This window comes from Natator depressus, chromosome 2 (assembly GCF_965152275.1).
Source record: "Natator depressus isolate rNatDep1 chromosome 2, rNatDep2.hap1, whole genome shotgun sequence".
Taxonomy (NCBI): Eukaryota; Metazoa; Chordata; order Testudines; family Cheloniidae; genus Natator; species Natator depressus.
The window spans coordinates 165,627,057-165,645,505 of record NC_134235.1 but is presented as its reverse complement, the minus strand read 5'-3'; the positions used below and the strand labels follow the sequence as shown (position 1 = coordinate 165,645,505).

General features: G+C 40.1%; 1 protein-coding gene across 2 annotated transcripts in view; it reads left to right on the top strand.

Moving 5' to 3' along the window:
* ADCY1 (adenylate cyclase 1) overlaps positions 1-18,449 on the top strand; it is a 252,378-nt gene that overhangs the window by 148,195 nt on the left and 85,734 nt on the right. For both annotated transcript variants that reach the window (XM_074945261.1, XM_074945260.1), the window contains exons 6-7: positions 8,989-9,147; positions 11,027-11,168. In XM_074945261.1, coding sequence (XP_074801362.1) covers positions 8,989-9,147; positions 11,027-11,168 — 301 coding nt within the window. The remainder of the gene's footprint in view (positions 1-8,988; positions 9,148-11,026; positions 11,169-18,449) is intronic.

The window sequence follows — 18,449 nt, the reverse complement described above, 5'->3', positions numbered from 1 at the left end:
TGGTATAAATCCTTGTCTGGAGAAAGGTTCCATCCCTAGTATCAGCCTTGTCACGTTACACAATGAAATGAAAAATCATCTGTTTGAGCTGTTTGATGTTCACCTGGTGGATCTTCTGGAAGGGTTTAATGGTTAGGTAATCACAATAGACATTTCCAATTTACAGGAACGTGGGGAGTAAAGCTTTCTTTGGGATGGACAAAAAAGTCCTAAGTGTATAGAGTTAACCCCTGATCCTCCAAACACTTGCACATGTGAGTAGTTCTATTTGTTTCATGGGATAACTCACATGTGCAAAGTTAAGTATGTGGACAAGTACTTGCAGTAACAGGGTCTTAGACTGTAAGCTCTTTAGGGCAGGGACTGTCTTTTACTACATTTTTGTATAGTCCCTAGGACAATATGGTATGTGCTCTCTAACATGTCCAGGCAGATGCTCCTTTTCTAAATGCCCTAAATATGGCCCTGCATTTAGGTTCCAGTTGATGGTGCTTCTCCTTGTTACCAGTAGAGTGGTCCAAGAGGAGTTGGGAGATTCTCTAAGAAACTTATTGAAAATTTCCTATCATTGCCCCAACTTCTTTCTTCCTCAGAGTAACCTCTTCAAATTCACAATCCAAGTCAGACTACAGTCAGTGTATGAGGCATCTCTTTCACAGTAGTAAAATGCTTAGGCTACCGTATCCTATCCTTGTTCTGCATGCTGAATTCCTCTGTAGCCCTATGGTAACAGGGCAAAATTCACCACTGTGCAGGGGTACAGCACAAGGTGTATGCCCCATTTAAGTCTTACCTTGATGGATTAAGTGAGACTGGAGGTGGAGTTAAGTGTTACATAGAACTTGTTGGTCCACAGCATGGGTGTGAATTCTGCCCATAAGTCTTCTTTATCAGATTCATTAGTGACATAGTTAAACGTGCCCATATTCTTTAGCTTCTCATCAGTATGTGGCAGGTGTCATCATCTCACTCTTTAATAGTATTTAAGCCAGGGATTCTTTTTCTTCATTTTATTTAAATTGCTTGTCACACCTTGAAGGTTTCAGTAGTCAGTATTATTTACAAGGGTATTTTACTTTCAAAAATCGTATATTTATTATGTAACTGCCAGGGTATATTTATTATGTAACTCAAGTTTTCCAAGCTGCTGGCTACTCCCCAGTAAGAGTGGGTGGAAGTGGGAGCCTCAGCTTCGTTTAAAGGTGGGAGATTTATGAGTCTTTAAACAGAAAATAATAACTTGCATCTTTCATCCCAAAGGATCCAAAAGTATTTCAAAAACTGATATACTAATTACATATAAAGAATTCCTTTGCTCAGGGTGGAAATACAGCCTCTTCAGAGATGAAATGTGGGAATTATTTAATCGTACTCAGCAGTGCCACAGGGCAGGAAATGAAGTGTAATGTATCCAATTGAAAATGAAGACAGAATATGGGTAAGGAGGAGATAAATATTACAGTTGGAATGTGGCCAGAACACTGAGGTTAACATTCATAAGCTTGTGAAAAGTGTTAGGGAATCTTTAATCGCTAACCTTGGGTATCCCTCTCCTTAGCTTGATGGCACATATCACACTACAGTCTCATGCTGGGGCCCAGGTTCAATACAGAGGGAAGCATGCCATCACTGAATCACTAATAGCACTTCCAGCAGCACTTAGGTGTTCCTGGGCAGTCTCCCATCCAAATATACACCTGTTCCAATTCTGTTTAACTGTGGGAGCTAATGGGATAAGGTAAGCTTCTTCCCTGCATTTGGGGCAAAAATAGATGGGAATGTGAAGGAAAGCGGCTTTAAGCCACTTTATCCCACTATATATTCTGAGTCAGCAAAGAGCCTGTTTTTCCCTGGGGTAAGTTAGGGCAGACCTCAAGCTGCTTTTTCTTATGTTTAAGGCCTCAAATCTTTCATGGAAGTCATGGATTCCAGGACCTCTGTGACTTCTGCAGCTGCACCAACCGCTGCTCCGGCGGCCCCGGGCAACTAGTTCCGGGCGCTGCCCCGGAGCAGCAGTAACTTTTTGGTTATTGCCCATGACCTGTCCGTGACTTTTACTAAAAATACCTGTGACTAAATCACAGCCTTACTTTATGTTCTGCTTCTTGTGGCATCCTATGGGCTCAGACAAGCAGAAATGGCTATTCTATAGTATGTTACAGACGTACTCCATTTTCACTCCTGGCCTGCCTTTACCCTTTTTCTCCCTAAGCAGATATATCCCTAAGCTGGGGCCTGAGAGCGTGACTAGTGTATGGCCCTTACAACAGCTCTAAGTCAGCTGAGGAGCATTCTCAGAAGGCTGTTGCCTGCAATACAGAATCAGATGTGACTTTGATATGGATCATAGAAGTTTCTGTATTCAGTTCATGAGCATGGTAACATTTCAGCACATATTTTACCCATTCCTACTGATGAGGGTGTGTAATAAATTGTTAAGTCTTATAAACACTTGGGATCAGATGGATTAATTTCAGTGGGAGGTGCTGACTGCCCAGTACTTTTGAAAATCAGGCAATTTATTTAGGAGTCTAAACATGGATTTAGGAGCCTAATTTTTGCCTTCTATGTCTTAAGATCTTGGCATTGGGATTTAGGGACCCAATTAAGATGTTTGCCCTTCAAAGACTGTTCCATCGTATACACTGTGCATCTATACAAATGGCACTTAACGGTTATGTATTCTGTACTCTCCAGTGAAACACCCATATTAAACAACAGAAGAATATGATAGTGTGTGGTCCTCCCAGACATGGCATCTGTCATAGCGGTTATTCAAAAACATGCAGCTAATCTGGAGGCAATTCATAGTAAGACAGTCTTTGTCATTAGCATCCAAGAGCTAACTGATTCCTGATGGTTCTTAAATGGAACTACCATTGAACTACCATGGAAAACTTCAAGGGACATACTGTGTTCCTAATATTTAAGGACCACCAGCTGGGAATTCTTTAGACTTAGAAAGCAGAGTTCCTATACATAAATAGCTAGAAAAGCTTGTCTTTGGCTTTACCAGGAAATATCTACTTGTATGCAGACTCTTTTGGACTTACATGGTAAATGAAGGTGGGAACTGAATGACTTGTGGGAAATGGGATGAAAAGCATTGTCTTACTTCAGTGCTGGCAGTTCAAACTCAGTCACTACTGATCTATTCTGAAATGCATTTCCATCTGATAAATGTTCAGCAGCTTCTTTAAAATGAGTTTGATAGTTTGTAAGAGCTATGTGAAATAATTGTAGCTAAGTACATAACTTCGTAAAATTAAAGGAGCAGCAGAGGCTGGGCTGGTAAAGTAGATTTCATCTACCCATAGGCCATTTACACAGAGCCATAATCCCACTAGGATTGTGAGGGTAGAGTGAATTTCAGCCTCAGTTTGTTTCTGGGTCCAGTTTGCAAGGCAAAAAAATGAATCATTAGCTACAGAAATAATCTATGAAGTGAATAATTTGACAGACTTCAACTTCTTTTCTAGTAATATGGTTGTCCTTGAATAGCTGGTGACTTTCAGAAATGTATTCATAATTTGAAATTATTTACTGAATACTTTTGGCAAATAGTTCTTGGCCTGTGGATTGTTAATAAGCAGATTGTAGTGAATTTCTAATATTCACATAGAACAATTTTGGTTTCTTTTGATTAGACAGAAATGCCATGACATTGGGAGAACACGCTGACACTTTGTGTCTGAAACTTGCTCACCAATGTATTCATTAATAGTTGCTTAATATTCCCCATTTTTCATATGTTTGCTAGAAAATTCATGGAAACTAATTGCAAAAGAGGTACAAACACACCCAAATTAGGAATTTTAAAATTTGAACAAATATACATGAACAGTGTTTTTTGTTTTTCTGCTTGGCTTTAAAAATGATACAAATATCATTGACATATTTTGGAGTCTCTGGGAAGAGGGTAGAAATACATTTGCGATTTAGATTTTGTATTAATTGAACAAAGCACAAAATGCCTTCAGATTCTACTTCATGATCCATGAATATATTGCAAAGCTCACTTTCCTTAACATGTAGTAATCAGTAATGTAGTTTTACTCCATCTTTTGCGATCTCTAACTAGAACTTTGCAGACAAATTTTGTTACAATTTTCCCGTTTTGAAAAGCATATTTCCTTAAAAGTTGAGTTTTTGGTTTCCTTTGAGGGCATTTAGAACAGAGGAAAGAACAGATTTCTTTTCAAGGTCTTGATGGATTGTGCCTCTTTTCCCTGTTTGGGGATATTTTCTTCCCCTTCTCTTTACATTTAATGTGAGTTTCAACATAGTTTTTTGGAATATGAAAGGGTTTTTAGTATTTTGTGAATACAAAATAATAATTTATGCACATGCACATGTACTTGCAGGGACGTGACTCCAGATAGTACACAGCTAATGTGTTATGTGATAGACTATATAAAGGCTAGTAAGGCCCTAATCTTGAAACACTCAGGAATGTACTTATATTTACCCATGTGAATCGTCTTGCTGGCATTAGTGGGACTGCTCGTAGGAGTAAAGGGAAGCACATGCATACGTGCATGCAGGATTGTGACCTTAGTTTGAATGTTCAAAATGATCAGTTTGAATTAATTAAGCACAAAAATGGAAGGCCTTTTAAAAAAAAAAAAAAAAAAAACACTACACCATAAGAGCTATGCCCTAAGGCGACACTTATAAGAGCAAGAGCTGAATTATTTTTCAAATATTTAGGCAAAGCAAGAATGTGCAAACATTCACAGTTACCTCTCTCCCTGGGGGTTTTTGTTTGTTTGTTTGTTTTTTTAATTAAAATAGCGTGTTTCTTTTTTTAACTCTTACCTAATTCAGAAATATCTTAAACTGATTATCTTCAAATTTCCAGTGAAAATCCATCTCTGGGCTAAGGCCTGACTTAAGAAATTATAACCCAAATGGTATAGTTTTGAGAAAGAAATGACTGTTTAGAATTAGGGGGTTAGAACGGAAAGGATTTTTCAACTTTAACTATTGTAAAGCTGCCCTGACACTGTAACATAGGAACAAATGTTAAAAATTATTTTTCAAAACAGGCAACACTGACGTTAATAGGGAAGTGCCACTTACCAGGAAGAAGAGTATAGTTCACAGAATTTGACATAAATACAATAAATATTAATACACGACTTCCATTGTGAATGCAACACACGCAACGTGCTTGACACAAGCCCGTGAAAACAAAGAAATGAAAAATTAACCCACCTAATAGTATATACTCTCCATTCTTCCACCCACAAGCACATGTTTTACAATTACCACTCCTACCACATACCACAGACCATGCATGGCAGTCTTAGCTTTGCCCTTTTTTTGCCATTTTGCATGCACACTTTACTTTTTCCCCCGCCCTAACAGTTGTGGAAGTTTGGCATAGTAGATTATTGTATTGCAAAAAGCTAGTTTGGTAAAGGCTGTGCACAGATGGGTGGTTAAAGGAGGTGATGGAAGGCTGATATCCCTGTAGGGGCAGAGTTAAGGTCATAGTGCATGGTCTGTGGTGTATTCTTGATGTGGTAATAGTAAGGTGGGTGGGGGTAAAGGGTAAGTACTCTTAAGTGGGTTAATTTTCCATTTCCTTGATTTTGTGGGTTAGTGTCAGGTAGCTTGTGTGTGTTGCATCCTAACTGCTTCACAACAATTTTTTGTGTATTAATTTTGTAGGGTGTTACTTAACTGGGTTGGGTATTGGATGAGGGTGGACCTATGGGGGGGTAGAAATGCAGCAAGAGAGTATTTCATCCCTTGGCAGTTGCATGTTAGCCCTTCCCTGCTGTAGGAAAAAATCTTATAGAAGAATGTTGCTCCTTCCAGAGAAGCTTTTATGAACTGGCCGTCCTCCAACCCCCAATCAGTCAAACTTATGTACACTTGGCACCACTGCCATCTGCCACTCAGACTTCTGTATTCCTGGCCCCCATCAGGTTTGTGTGCTCAGCGCATAAACTTTTTTACTATAATGTGAATAAGTGCTAACAATTATCCTAGATTCAGCATTTTTCAAAAACAAACTTCCTCTTGCCTCAGTCTTCCTCAGGGTCTGCCTCTCTGCCAAGTTATGTGTAAAAAGACAATGTTTTCAAAGAGATATCAGTCAACAATGAACAGTTGCTGCTGGGAAATTTTAGCCATAGCCCAAATTCAAAAGCTTCTGATTCAAAATGTATGAGGAGAACTCAAATTAAAACCTACATGGAAAATTCAAACAGCATAAAATTAACCCTGTGTGAAATTTTACCTCAGCTGGCCACCTACTTCTAGAGAGAGACAGGAATTTATGCCCCATCTTGGAATTCAGTCCTAACTGCGGAGATAGCTGCTAAGCACATGTGTAAGTTTGTGCAGTTTCAGTGCAATAGATTGTTGTCAATTGTTAGAAATAAAAAATCCTCTTAGTGCCGCCCCGAGTGAGAGGAGTACCATTCACACTGACTTTAACAACTAATTGCAGTTCCTGCATGTATAAAATGTAAATCTCTTCAGGCTAGATTGAGCCTTCAGGCTCAGCCCTGCATATGGGGCAGTGGATAGCTATGCTACTACAGGAGGAAAGATATTAGGGCTCAGCCACAAATCCTCCCCTGCTATCTTCCTATGCTGAGCAATCGTGTTACTTCACCCTTACTTCACCCTTTACCGCCACCCTCATGTCTGGCCATCTGTGCTCCCTGACGCATGGAGGGTGGAATCAAGACTTTGCCCCATCCCTGCAGTTCCCCAATGGCATCTCCTCATGCCCATTTGCTCACAGAGGTAAGGTGAGGGGAAAGTCTCATGTGCACAGCCTTGCTCCCTGGGCCTCAATCAGAGAAGCCGGTGTGTGGCTGTCAGGGGCCCCTACTTCCCTGGGGGGACTAGACAAAATCTAGCCCCATGTATTTATGAATAGCTAACCCAACTACATGCAGGTGCACAGGGATCAGGACTGGAATATCATGTTTGTGTGATTTGGGGCCAGGGAGGAAGGGCAGAACTTGCCTGCTTGCTGATTTTGAATCTGAAATCTTGAGAGCAGTAAGCAAATTAATACAAGAAAATGACTACTGATGTATTAAATATGCATCCTTGTAAGGAGGGAAGTAAACAATCAGAGACTCTTTGAAGAAAATTATTTTTACCTCAGTAAGTTTCAAATCAATGAAATGAAGTGGAATTGTTCATCAGATAGTAAAACTAATGATAGAATGTCAAGCAAATACATTACTACAGAATAAGGAAATAAATCAGAGGAGATAAACATTTTTATTGATGTTTATTGTTTAGGACTTTCTCTGATGCACAAAGACAAAACAGTGGATGGAATTCAACTTAGTGGAGAGGGTTAGCACCATCTCCTCTGTATCACATTATTATCATTGCTATGAATCTGTGTTACAGTCACACCGAGGCCAACCACTGTGCCATTTGCAGACAAAGGCTTGGAAATGTTATCTCCATTTGGCAGACTGGCAACTGAGACACAGAGAGATTAAGTGACTTGCCCAAGGTCACACGGGAAGTCTGGGGTGGAGCTAGGAATTGATGCCAGAGCTCTTCAATCCCGGTTTAGTGCTCTACCCACGAGACTAACCTTCCCCTCAGTGCCCAATGCTTATGGTGAAATCCCTTTACCCATATAAATCCCATGGTCTTTGTGTGAGATGAATTACCAAGCAAAATTCCTCAGTCTCTAACACAAAACCAGGCTTTATAAATAGAATATACGCTTTCTATGAAATGAACGAACTCTAAAAGTAATATTGTTCATTTTAATATTCAATTGAAAGCAATCCCTTGTAATACTGTATTTAAATATGTTTGCTTGGGTGCATGTCAGGTTAAAATTACACTTAAGATAGTTTCAACTATTTTCTTTTGATTCCACCATCAGTTTGCTGTCAGCTGTCATAGCTGCCTAAAGTAAATATGCATTAGGAAACAGGAAAATTTATGATAGAGAAAACTGTGGATAAATAAGTGGAGACAGAAGATAAATAAGCAAGTGCTGTAGTTCAGCTGTCACTGGATCAGTTGAATTACAAGTAGAGTGTATTTTGCTTATCTTGATGGGAGATCTAAGCTTCACAAGGAATTTAATAGCAAATATTGAGAAGGCGGCAACTAGAACTACATAGGACAGTTTGCAAAACTTGAATCGCGGACCACATTCACAAAAAGGTTTGCTAAAAGGCGCAGACTTTTCAAATGAACTTTAACCCAGTTTCAAATGACCCCAGGATAATATAAATTGAAGTCATGTATAACATCTGCTTTAACCCTGAATTTTTTTCTGGATAAAATTTGGTGAAACATGATGTTTGACTGAATTTTGCTTTGAGTGTTTGGATTCATTCAAACCTGAAAGTCAAATCAAAACTTCATTTGGTGCTGAAAGTTAGGAATTAAAACACTCCCTCTTTGTAAGGAACAAAACAATATATTATTATAGTTTGGATCTTTGGTAAACTTGCCGTTATCCCGAGAGACCAGAAAGAGAAGTTTTTTATAGGAGCGAAAGTGAAAAGAAATAAAACAGAGCAATAAGAGAGAATAAATCAGCTTTACAAGTGTATGTGCTACAGACTGTGACATGGGGGGTCCTGACAATGGAAAATCCACCGCTGGGGACCATTGTGGTGCAGCAACTTTTCTACTGCTGGGATCATTTCTCTTCCCTGCGCTGTTATCCATGTAACTGCCCATCTAGCACAGACCTGTTTGAGTTTGTATTGTGCAACTAGCATGAAGTAGCCAGATTCTAGTGAAAATCCACCATGGGATACTGCAATTTTGATTCACTGGGGGCTGGGACGAGATCACCAAATCTATTTAATTAGTGATATGATTCAGGGTTTGAACTGTCTGAAATTTTTAAAGATCATTTCTCTGCTGTTGGCAATGTGTATATGAGCAGCAACTATGAGTCTTGGGAGAAAGAGACAGGAAGGTGACGGAAAGGAATGTTCTTCTCTGAAGATCTGATACCCTCTATTGCAGGTCTGTAGCAGAAGCCACTGAAGTGGATCTCAACATGAGAGTTGGACTACACACAGGCAGGGTGCTTTGTGGGGTCCTAGGTCTCCGCAAATGGCAATATGATGTTTGGTCAAATGACGTGACTCTAGCAAATGTAATGGAAACTGGAGGATTGCCTGGGTAAGTCTCAGAGAGAAAAAAGTACAGCCCTCAATGAGAGCATCAATTATTTCTCTCTTTAACTGAAAGTATTTTGCAAAGCCAATTACTATAATAATTGATACAGAAGGGTGTTTCAGGTTAAGAACTCTCATAGGCTGTATTACCTGCTGTTCAGACATCTCCTAAGGAACACTAGGATTGAGTGACCTGCAGATCTCTGTTAGTAATCATTAAGAGAAGTAAATGTGAACAAAATTCTGTTAAAATGTAAATGTTCTTTTAATAAGCTTTTCACTAGAAACTGCCAAATATAAAGGGTAGGAATGAGGCAATGATAAAATTTCAGTCAAGAAAGAGCTAAATACTCCTCTCAGTAAAATGGAGTTACCTCAGTGTAATGGAGAGGAGGATTTGCCCATCTCTGCCTCCAAATATGTGGTTTAGGATTACCATTAAAAAGTCAGATTTTCAAAGTTAGTCATGCCCAACGCCGTGCAAACATTAGTTTGTGCCTAATATCTGTATCCAAATACTCAGCATATGTGTGCAAATCATGTATTTGCATGTGCTCTTGGACAACTAATAATTTAATTGGATATGGGCACAAACAGGTACTGAAATTTCAAGAAAGCATTGAGCATTCTTGAGTACAAGTTAAGTGCATGCAAACATGTTAGAACGGGATCCCCTGTATCAACTGGAGATTTGTTGGATATTTACAAAACAATTTGTGTTCTGCTGAACAGGGAGAGGTGGGGCCTGCAAATTCTTGTGGTTAATATGGGAAATTTCCTACATGGGTGACATTTGTTTACTTTAGATGATTTTGGAAGTTTAGTTCAGTTTGCTTTGGAAACTATATATAGTTATATATATTAACTATATATATATATATATATATATTAATGCTTATCGTAAGGCATCACAGTAAAAAGAATTTGAAAAGATATTTAAGAGAAGTAATACCTTTACAGTTAATTTCTATGAAAATGTTCCATGTGTAAAGGGTGGCATAGAAGAAAGTGTAAAGAGAGTTATAGGAAAAATAGGGGAGAAACCTAGCTGGCGTTGTTGGGAGAACAGAATGGGTGGGGGCAGCTAATAAAATAGGTTGGCTAAATTAAGACTGTCAGGGTTTGTCTACATGGGGACACTAAGAAAAATTAATCCAAATTAATCAACTGTGTATATGTAAAGTGGATTAAACGTCATTAAACCCCTGTGTTGACCCTCTAATTCAAAATTAAAGTGACTGTAATTCAGTGTAGCTTATTTCACTTCCAAAGTGAATTAAACTAAACTGAATTAAGGGCACTTTAATGCTGATTTAGAGTGTCCACCCAGAGTCTTAATGTGGTTTAACTAATCCACTTTGAAAGTTAATTGAGGTTCAGTTTACCGATTACACTTGTGCAGACAAGCCCTCAGAGTTGTAAATGGACGGGAAAGTGAAAACAAAAGCCTGATCTTTATATAGCAGAAAAAGAACCGCCACTAGAAAGATTTAAAGAGTGGGGTGGCACGCATCAAACAGAGGGCCAGTATCTCCAGCAAGCGCTTTAATAAATACTTAGAAAGATAGAGTACTTGAAATATAACATTTATGCCTGCATACTTTGTAAAATCAACAAGACTGCAATTTGAGGTGGTACTCTGTAGTTATTTACATTTGTTCAAAGCATCTGCTAAATTTAGGAAGTTTATATGCTGAAAACACCTCTGCATTCTGGTTGGTTGCGAGAATTTAGCTGCCGTTCAACAAAGTCACCTACTGTTTGTGCATGTAATTCACCTTTGTGTTGGCCCTCTGCACAGGGGTGGATTTCACCCCAATGAATAGGTCCTGGCTTATGATGTATCATTGCATTAAATTCTTTTTTCCTGTCTTTCTCTCTAGGAAAGTTCACATAACAAAGACCACCTTAGAGTGCCTAAATGGTGACTATGAGGTAGAACCAGGGTATGGCCATGAAAGGAACAGTTTCTTGAAGAAGCATAATATTGAAACATTTTTTATTGTGCCATCCCATCGGAGGAAGGTAGGCTTCACTAATTCTAGCTTGTTCCATGGTGTAATTTCATAGTTTAACAACTGTATTCTGAAACCACCCTTAAAACGGAGGCAATATCTGTATATATTAACTATTGAGAGAGACAAGGTAGGTGAGGTAATACCTTTTATCGGACCAACTTCAGTTGCTGGAAGAGACAAGCTTGTGAGATTCACAGAGCAATTCTTCAACTCTGTGAAGCTTGAAAGCTTGTCCCTTCCACCAATGGAAACTGGTCCAATAAAAGCTATTACCTCACCTACTTTGTCTCTCTCACATCCTGGGACCAACACAGCTACAACAACCCTGCAAGCAATGTCTTAATTATTAACAGTTCTTCAAACCGTCCATGAAAATAGGATCTTTTATTTTGGAGGGAGGGGGACATCATACATGATTAGTTCTGAAAATTGATTATTCTCTGAAAAATAATCTACTTTTAAGTATGAACTGTCAGAAAAGCAGATGGTTCATTCAAACCCTGCAATTGTACTGTCTAAAATCGTACGTGACAAAATATCACCCAAGTGACTGAAGTTCATTCTTCTCTCCCTCTTTTCTTTTATATAAGCGTTTCTGAACATCAAACCTTCCATCTTTGTACTCTTCTTTTTTTTTTTTTTTTGGTCATTCTCCCCTCTCCCATGTCCACGTTTGGACATGTTTACATTCCTGATCATGCTCCCCTAACTGTTCCTACAATAATGTGTGATACTAATGGCCCATTTACTAGGCCTGAAGGAGTCCCCAGGGGATAGAAGCAGCAAAAATAGTGATTACAGTCATGTCTTGCCTGCAGCAGAAAAGTAAGTGAAATGAACTCAGCCATAATTGACCTAACATACCGTGGGAGTTTGAAAAAGTTGTACTGTGAGCTCTACAGCACAGGCCTAGTTATCTAGGTCAGGGGAAGAGGCTGGAGTTAACCAGCCTGGTTTTGAGTCCATATACCATTGCATCAGTGTTTGCTAATCATTCAAGCTGCCTTAGAACAAATCTTATAAGGGTAGCACAGCAAATACTCAATACTCTCCCAGTGTGTTCATTCTCCTCCTCCTGATGAGCCGAGCTGTTCCTGAGGCCTCAGATTCATTGCCCCTGTTCATTCATCGACCTCAGCCACAGTCCCCACATGCCCTCAGTATCCCCACTCTAATCCATGGCCTTCCCAAAACTCTGCTCCCCCTATCTCTGTTCCCCTCCTCTGCCCCCTGCCGGATCTGTTGAGAGGTCGGGGGAGGGGGGTGAGGAGCCGGCTTGTGTGCAAGGAAGAGGCACTTGTGCTTTCCTGACCCTTTTTTTTCCACCCCTCATAGAAGGCCAACACTGAATGTTAGGGAGGTAAGATAAGGTGGGGAGGAAATTAACACCCTAGGGAAGGCATGATAGCAGGAGCCTTCACTTCACATCTCTGATGTTGCTAACAATTGAGCTGATTCTGATGGAGACACTGATGTAATCTGGTTCCCTCTCTTTGCCAGGTCTTTGGGGAAAGGAAAGTGGAGGTGCTGTGATGAGAAATTCCTGGACCTCAGCAGGGCAGGGCTGGTGACAAACATGATATTGAAGCTGGCTGATATGTAGTAACACCTTTCTCCTTCCGCCCCTCGCTCCTTCCCTTTAAAACAGATTGACAAGCATTCCCCAAAAACAAAGCCTGAAGCCCATCCCATAAGAAATAACCAGTCAAAACAGCTATACAGTGGTTCCCTTTACAACAGCTTCCTCTCATCCTGGTGTCTTGGTTTGTTACTAAAAGTATTTGTGACCTCACTAGAAGCCTTGAAATTTCCTGTTCACAGTTTAAACACATCCAGTTTGTACCACCTTTCCATAACATGTTTACAGGCCAAAAGGAGCTTTGTCCACGTGTGACGGGGTAAGGGAGACCCCCATCCAGTGCAGGGAGAGTGCACCTCGTTTCCCTTAGCGTGCGGGGGCAGGGTGTATGTAACCTACGTCTATGTCTCTGTAGCCAGAGTCAATATACTCGCCTCTGCTAGCAGGGCAATGAGGCCTAATAGCCAAAGTCAATGTATTAGGCCCGCTTACCAGGGCAGTATGGCCCAATGGCCAAAGTCAATGTATTTGCCCTGGTCTGCAGGGCAGCAAGGCCTGGGGACCAAATTCACTGCATCCGCCTCTGTTAGCCGGGCAGCGCAGAACGGTGGCCAGAGTCAATAGGTTTGCCCCTCTTAGTAGGGCTGCCTCACACTCCCTAGACCACTGAACTCTCTGGGATTGTGATTTCTTCATCAAGTCAGTCAGGGGGACTGCCAAATTCACAAAATCCAGTACAAAACACCAGCATTATCCAGCTAGGCCAAGGAATTGCTGCACCTGTCTTTTGGTTGTCGGCACAGGCCAGTCCTGCAATGCTTGTAAAGGGTCGCAGCTCTCTGCCCCCAACAGTATAACCTAGGTATGTTACTTCGTTCTGCCCAAGATGGCATTTTGTTGGATTCGTGAGTCCAGCCTCCCTGAGCATGTGTATCACCTTAGAGAGGTGTTGAAGGTGGTCTTCCCAGATGATGCTATATATGACGTCATTGATATAAGCGGTGATGTACTGCCCATGGGCTTGTAATATCCAATTCATGAGTTGCTGGAAGGTGGCTGCTACCCCGTGTACCCCAAACAGCATGGTTATAAATTGATACAGGCCAAAGGGGGTTGGGAAGGCCATCTTCGAGCATGAGTTCAGGGTCAGAGGGGCTTGCCAATACCCCTTGGTGAGATCCAAAGTCAATAGGAACTTGGCTTCCCCTAACCTCTTGAGCAGTTCGTCGACCCGCAGTATCGGGTAGGCATCAAATCAGGATATATCATTCACCCTTCTAAAGTCAATACAAAACCGGATGGAGCTGTTTGGTTTCGGGACTCGGTTAACCCTTCCCCGTTCAGTGCTGGGCGAGTGCTCCCCATCACACCTCATCAGACAACTTAGGATACAGACCTCCTCACACCTGGCCCTCCTAGACTGTCCTAACAAGTTTTTATTTGGCACTGGATGTTTATATGTGTAACCCAGAGTTATAAGAGCAAATATGAAAAAATAAATGAGATGTGGAAGAGATATAAGTCCCCACGATTCAGGGCATTAGCCACCCTCTTAGTATTGGAGGTTTGGAGGAAGCTTTCCTTCAAGGCTGGTTATCCCAGATGGTGGTTGTAGGGGTTATGCACATTCTCTGAAGCATATTGGACACTGTTGAAGAAAGATTACTGAATTAGATGAGGTACTGGTCTGATCCAATATAGCAATTCCTATGTTTCCTAAGAGGCCTTTTCTGTTTCGGTTGTTGGTCCGATATAAACTTGCGGTGAAGTTTGTGCCCCTTTACAACCAAGGGGCTGGATCTTGCTCCCCCAGCTAGAGGGAGTTCTACCTTTGGCTTCCATAGAGGCAGGATTAGTCCCTAAATTAAACAATATAGAGACACAGGAAGGGGCAGGAGGAGGAATTATTTAGGCTAGAAATGCTGCTTCTTGGTTATAGATTTTTTTCCTCCATTATTTTAATATAACTTCTAGTGCATTATATCTCTAATTTATTATGTTGATGGTGGTGGTTTGGAAGAAGAAAGGCTAACTAAAAGAAGTGAGCTTTTAGAAGGGACTTAAAGGAGAAGAGCAAGCTAACTTGATGCACAGACACAAATGAAAACAGGAGGGAGGAGTTGGCAAAGCAAAATTTAGGAGTTGAAACCATTTTAAATATTATGGTAACCAGGTCAACATGCATTTTATTTGCAAGGATGAAGGGCTAATAATAAGTGAGCACATGGTTCTTTATATTTGCAAGGGGTGTGTTGAATAGCGAGAAGCTAATGATTAGCTTGTCATCAGCTGCAAAAAGCTAATGGTACCTTCCCCATTATTGTGTCACTGATTGATTTATGGAAGTGCCAGATGTTGCTGTACAACTTAGCTAATAACATTAGCTCTCTGGTATGCATCAATGGAGTGTCTGTGAAACTGGCAGAAAAACACTTCATGAATTTTACTGGTATCGACTGACTTCTCCACTGGGCTCACAGATCAATCAATGTGTCACTTTGCAGTTCATCACAGCATATCAAACCTTTCCATAGTCATTGTATACTTGCATACTTATCACTGGACCATAAAACATTGACAAAAAATGTTTTATATTATCTTTACATTCAACACAAAGCACATAGTGTCCCCACCCCTTTTGAATCAACCACTAAATCTCTAGAGACAGATACAGGGAAGACTGTCCCTGAAGCTTGGACAAAATCTGATACGTTTAGTTGAGTTCAGATGTCCACTGGTTTAATATTGTATTCCTTCCTCCTGAGCCTCAATCGCTGAAACATGGTCACATTTTTTATTCTTTATGCATCATCTCTGACATTAATATGAACTGACTTTAGCAGGTACGATGCCAAGAGGAATGAAAATCAATGTTATCAGCAACAGATGGCCAAGAATCTGTTCAATTTGAAAGGTAAATAGGAGCAGTTTGGAATATTTTGTTTTAATTAAGAGGAAGATATATTCCCTACTTTCTTCAAAATCTGGTCAGTCGGAACGATCTATCATCACAATGATTTTGTAAGCCAAGAATGAGAATAACAACACACAAAAGCCCTTTCATGTACCAGTTGCACTTTAAATGAGAACAGATTATAAAATATTCACAACTTTTTAATCTTTTATTTGAGGCCCATTAACACCCAACTCTAGAGGTCTGGTGTGATTAAAATGCACATTAGCAAGTGGAGAGGTGCTTATTGGAAAGCCACTGAGTCATTTTTTATTTTATGTTTTGCTTCATTACAATTATTATTTCCATGGAAGCGTGAGATTACGTTATAGGGTTTGGTTAATTATAGTTGTTGTTTTTAATCAGCAAGCATTATAGCCAACACTGTCAAACTTGGTGCCCTAACATTAGGCTCCTAAACCCACCTAAATAATTCATCTGATTTTCAATGGTGCTGAGCACGGACCTTTCCCTCTGAAGCCAAATTAAAATTTTGGCTTAACTATTGAGCTTTCAACTTGAGACACATGGGGACAGTTGTCAAGATGTTTTTGGCCTTCTGAGGTACTGCTGATGTTACTGTACTTCAACTCCCTGTAGAAAATTCCAGGCCAGTCCCTAGCAGCAGTGGAGCTCCCTGCAAGAGCTCCGTATGTCTGCCCAGCCCCAGTTAAGTCTCTGGATCTGATAATTACCCTAGTAACTTTCCTGTCTTATACTGTTCCAACTGTAATGTTGTTCTGCATTCAAAATTAAATTTTAACGTGTGACTAGCTTCCTTTGTTTCACCGGACTGCATTCTCTGATTCACTGGTCCTCGTAACCACCACAGCCAGTTAGTCAAAGCATCATTGCTTCATTTGTACAGCTGAAACGTGGATTCCGGCTGGCTCCCAGCTGTAGTTGGCACATTTACATCTATGAGGTTTGGTCTTTGGCCTTGGTAATATCCAGACAGTTATGGTCTTAGGTATACTTCCTTTGTAGCCATTGCGTTAGTTCTTTTCATGCCTCTTAAGAAGCCTCATTATCTCACATGCTAAGAAAACAACAAAACACATTTGATGATGTAATGAGTCCAGAAACGTACAAAAAGTTATCCCAGGAAGTCTCAACTTCTGCCGTCACCTGGATGGTACATGCCATCAGTGTCACTCTTTGACTGGCTAAGTTCTCCTGCTTGATTCAGTACTTTTTGGGAAAGACAGATAACCCTGACAAACAGAAGAGGCCAAATGATTCTATGGAACACCGGTAAAAAAAAAAAAAAACCGAGGGAGTTATACCCATGGAAGTGATACTAAAATTATAATGGTCATACCTAAATACAAATGTACATTTATAAGTAGTTTATAAAGGGTTAATAAATACATCATGGATGTTTTAATTAATAATTATTAAATTGTAATGAATTGTTAGAGTCCAGCAGGTGAATAGCTTTCTTACAGCTGTCTATAACACCTACTAATGTGCTTATGGATTATGAACAAACAATTTGAATGGCCTTTGAATATTTGCTATTCTTTATTTGTGGTGTGTGACTGGTCACTTAAACCAGGTGGTGGTTATTTCTGCTCTCTGATAGGATGACTTTAATGTTCATCCATAACACATGCTACTCATTTCTGTAACATGCTTACAACATCTACTAATCATTTAAAATATTCTATTAATATGAAGAGTGACTGAAATTAGTATAGGGAAACAGTAAAAATTATATATTCACAAGACAGTTATGTGCACTTTTAATTGTAAACACATGCACAGCTTACTAGACCCTGTCTAAAAGAGTATTACAATGAAGTCCCTGATTCAGTGATGGGATCTGTGCAGAAGAGCCCTTGTTCTTGTGGAAAGTCCATTCATTTCTGTAGGACTATGCACAGATATAAGGGCCTGCTCATGCAAATGAGTATCTAAGGTCCTTCAATAGTCAGGCCTGGTATTGTGACAGTTTTACGTGCTCATAACTGAGGGTGAGGTGTGTCAGGTGATTCTTCCTGCTGCCTTTCAGGACAGTGACCAATTCCTATTTTTTCTCCCTTTTTTGATTTCGTTTTGGGGCAGCAAGTTAACGTACATGGATCTCATCATCACATAGAGCATGGATTTTGGCTTTCTTGTGAGTGAACAGTGCTTAGCTTATACTTGTACATTTCACTAGTCCCTCATTAATCTCTCTGAAGTCCAGCGGGTAGGATTCCTGACAGGAGGAAGTGAGAGCTAGATGGATTCTGGATCTCTGTTACTAATCTGGTCTACTCTGGTGAAGGAAATCATTTACAAAACACTTTCTACTGCAGAGAACTACACTTCCTATGTTTCTCTAATCTAGGAGCTATTCCAGCCAAACCCTGCTACCAATGATGTATCTGCAAATAAAGAGGAAATCAATAATTGTTTGTTTTAGGAGAGACCTATTCAAAACACTCAAGTAGAGGATTCTTCTCCATATGAGATACGGTGGGATCATCTTTTGGAATATATAGCACTAAATGCTTAAAATTTACCAGCTGGCTTGAGTGTTGGAGAGATCCAGAGCACTTAACTACAATACAGTTCCTCTTGAGGAAAACTTACTGTAAACCACAGTTGCATTTGATAGCTCAAAAAGTGATCAATTAATTTCTTTGACTTGTGATGTAATAGGCAGAAATTCAGTACCCTGGGATTCGTTTTAAAATGTGTGACAGCAGCTGCAGGAGAAGCGTTGATGGCTGTCACATCACTGTCCTACCCTGTTGTTTCCTCTAACA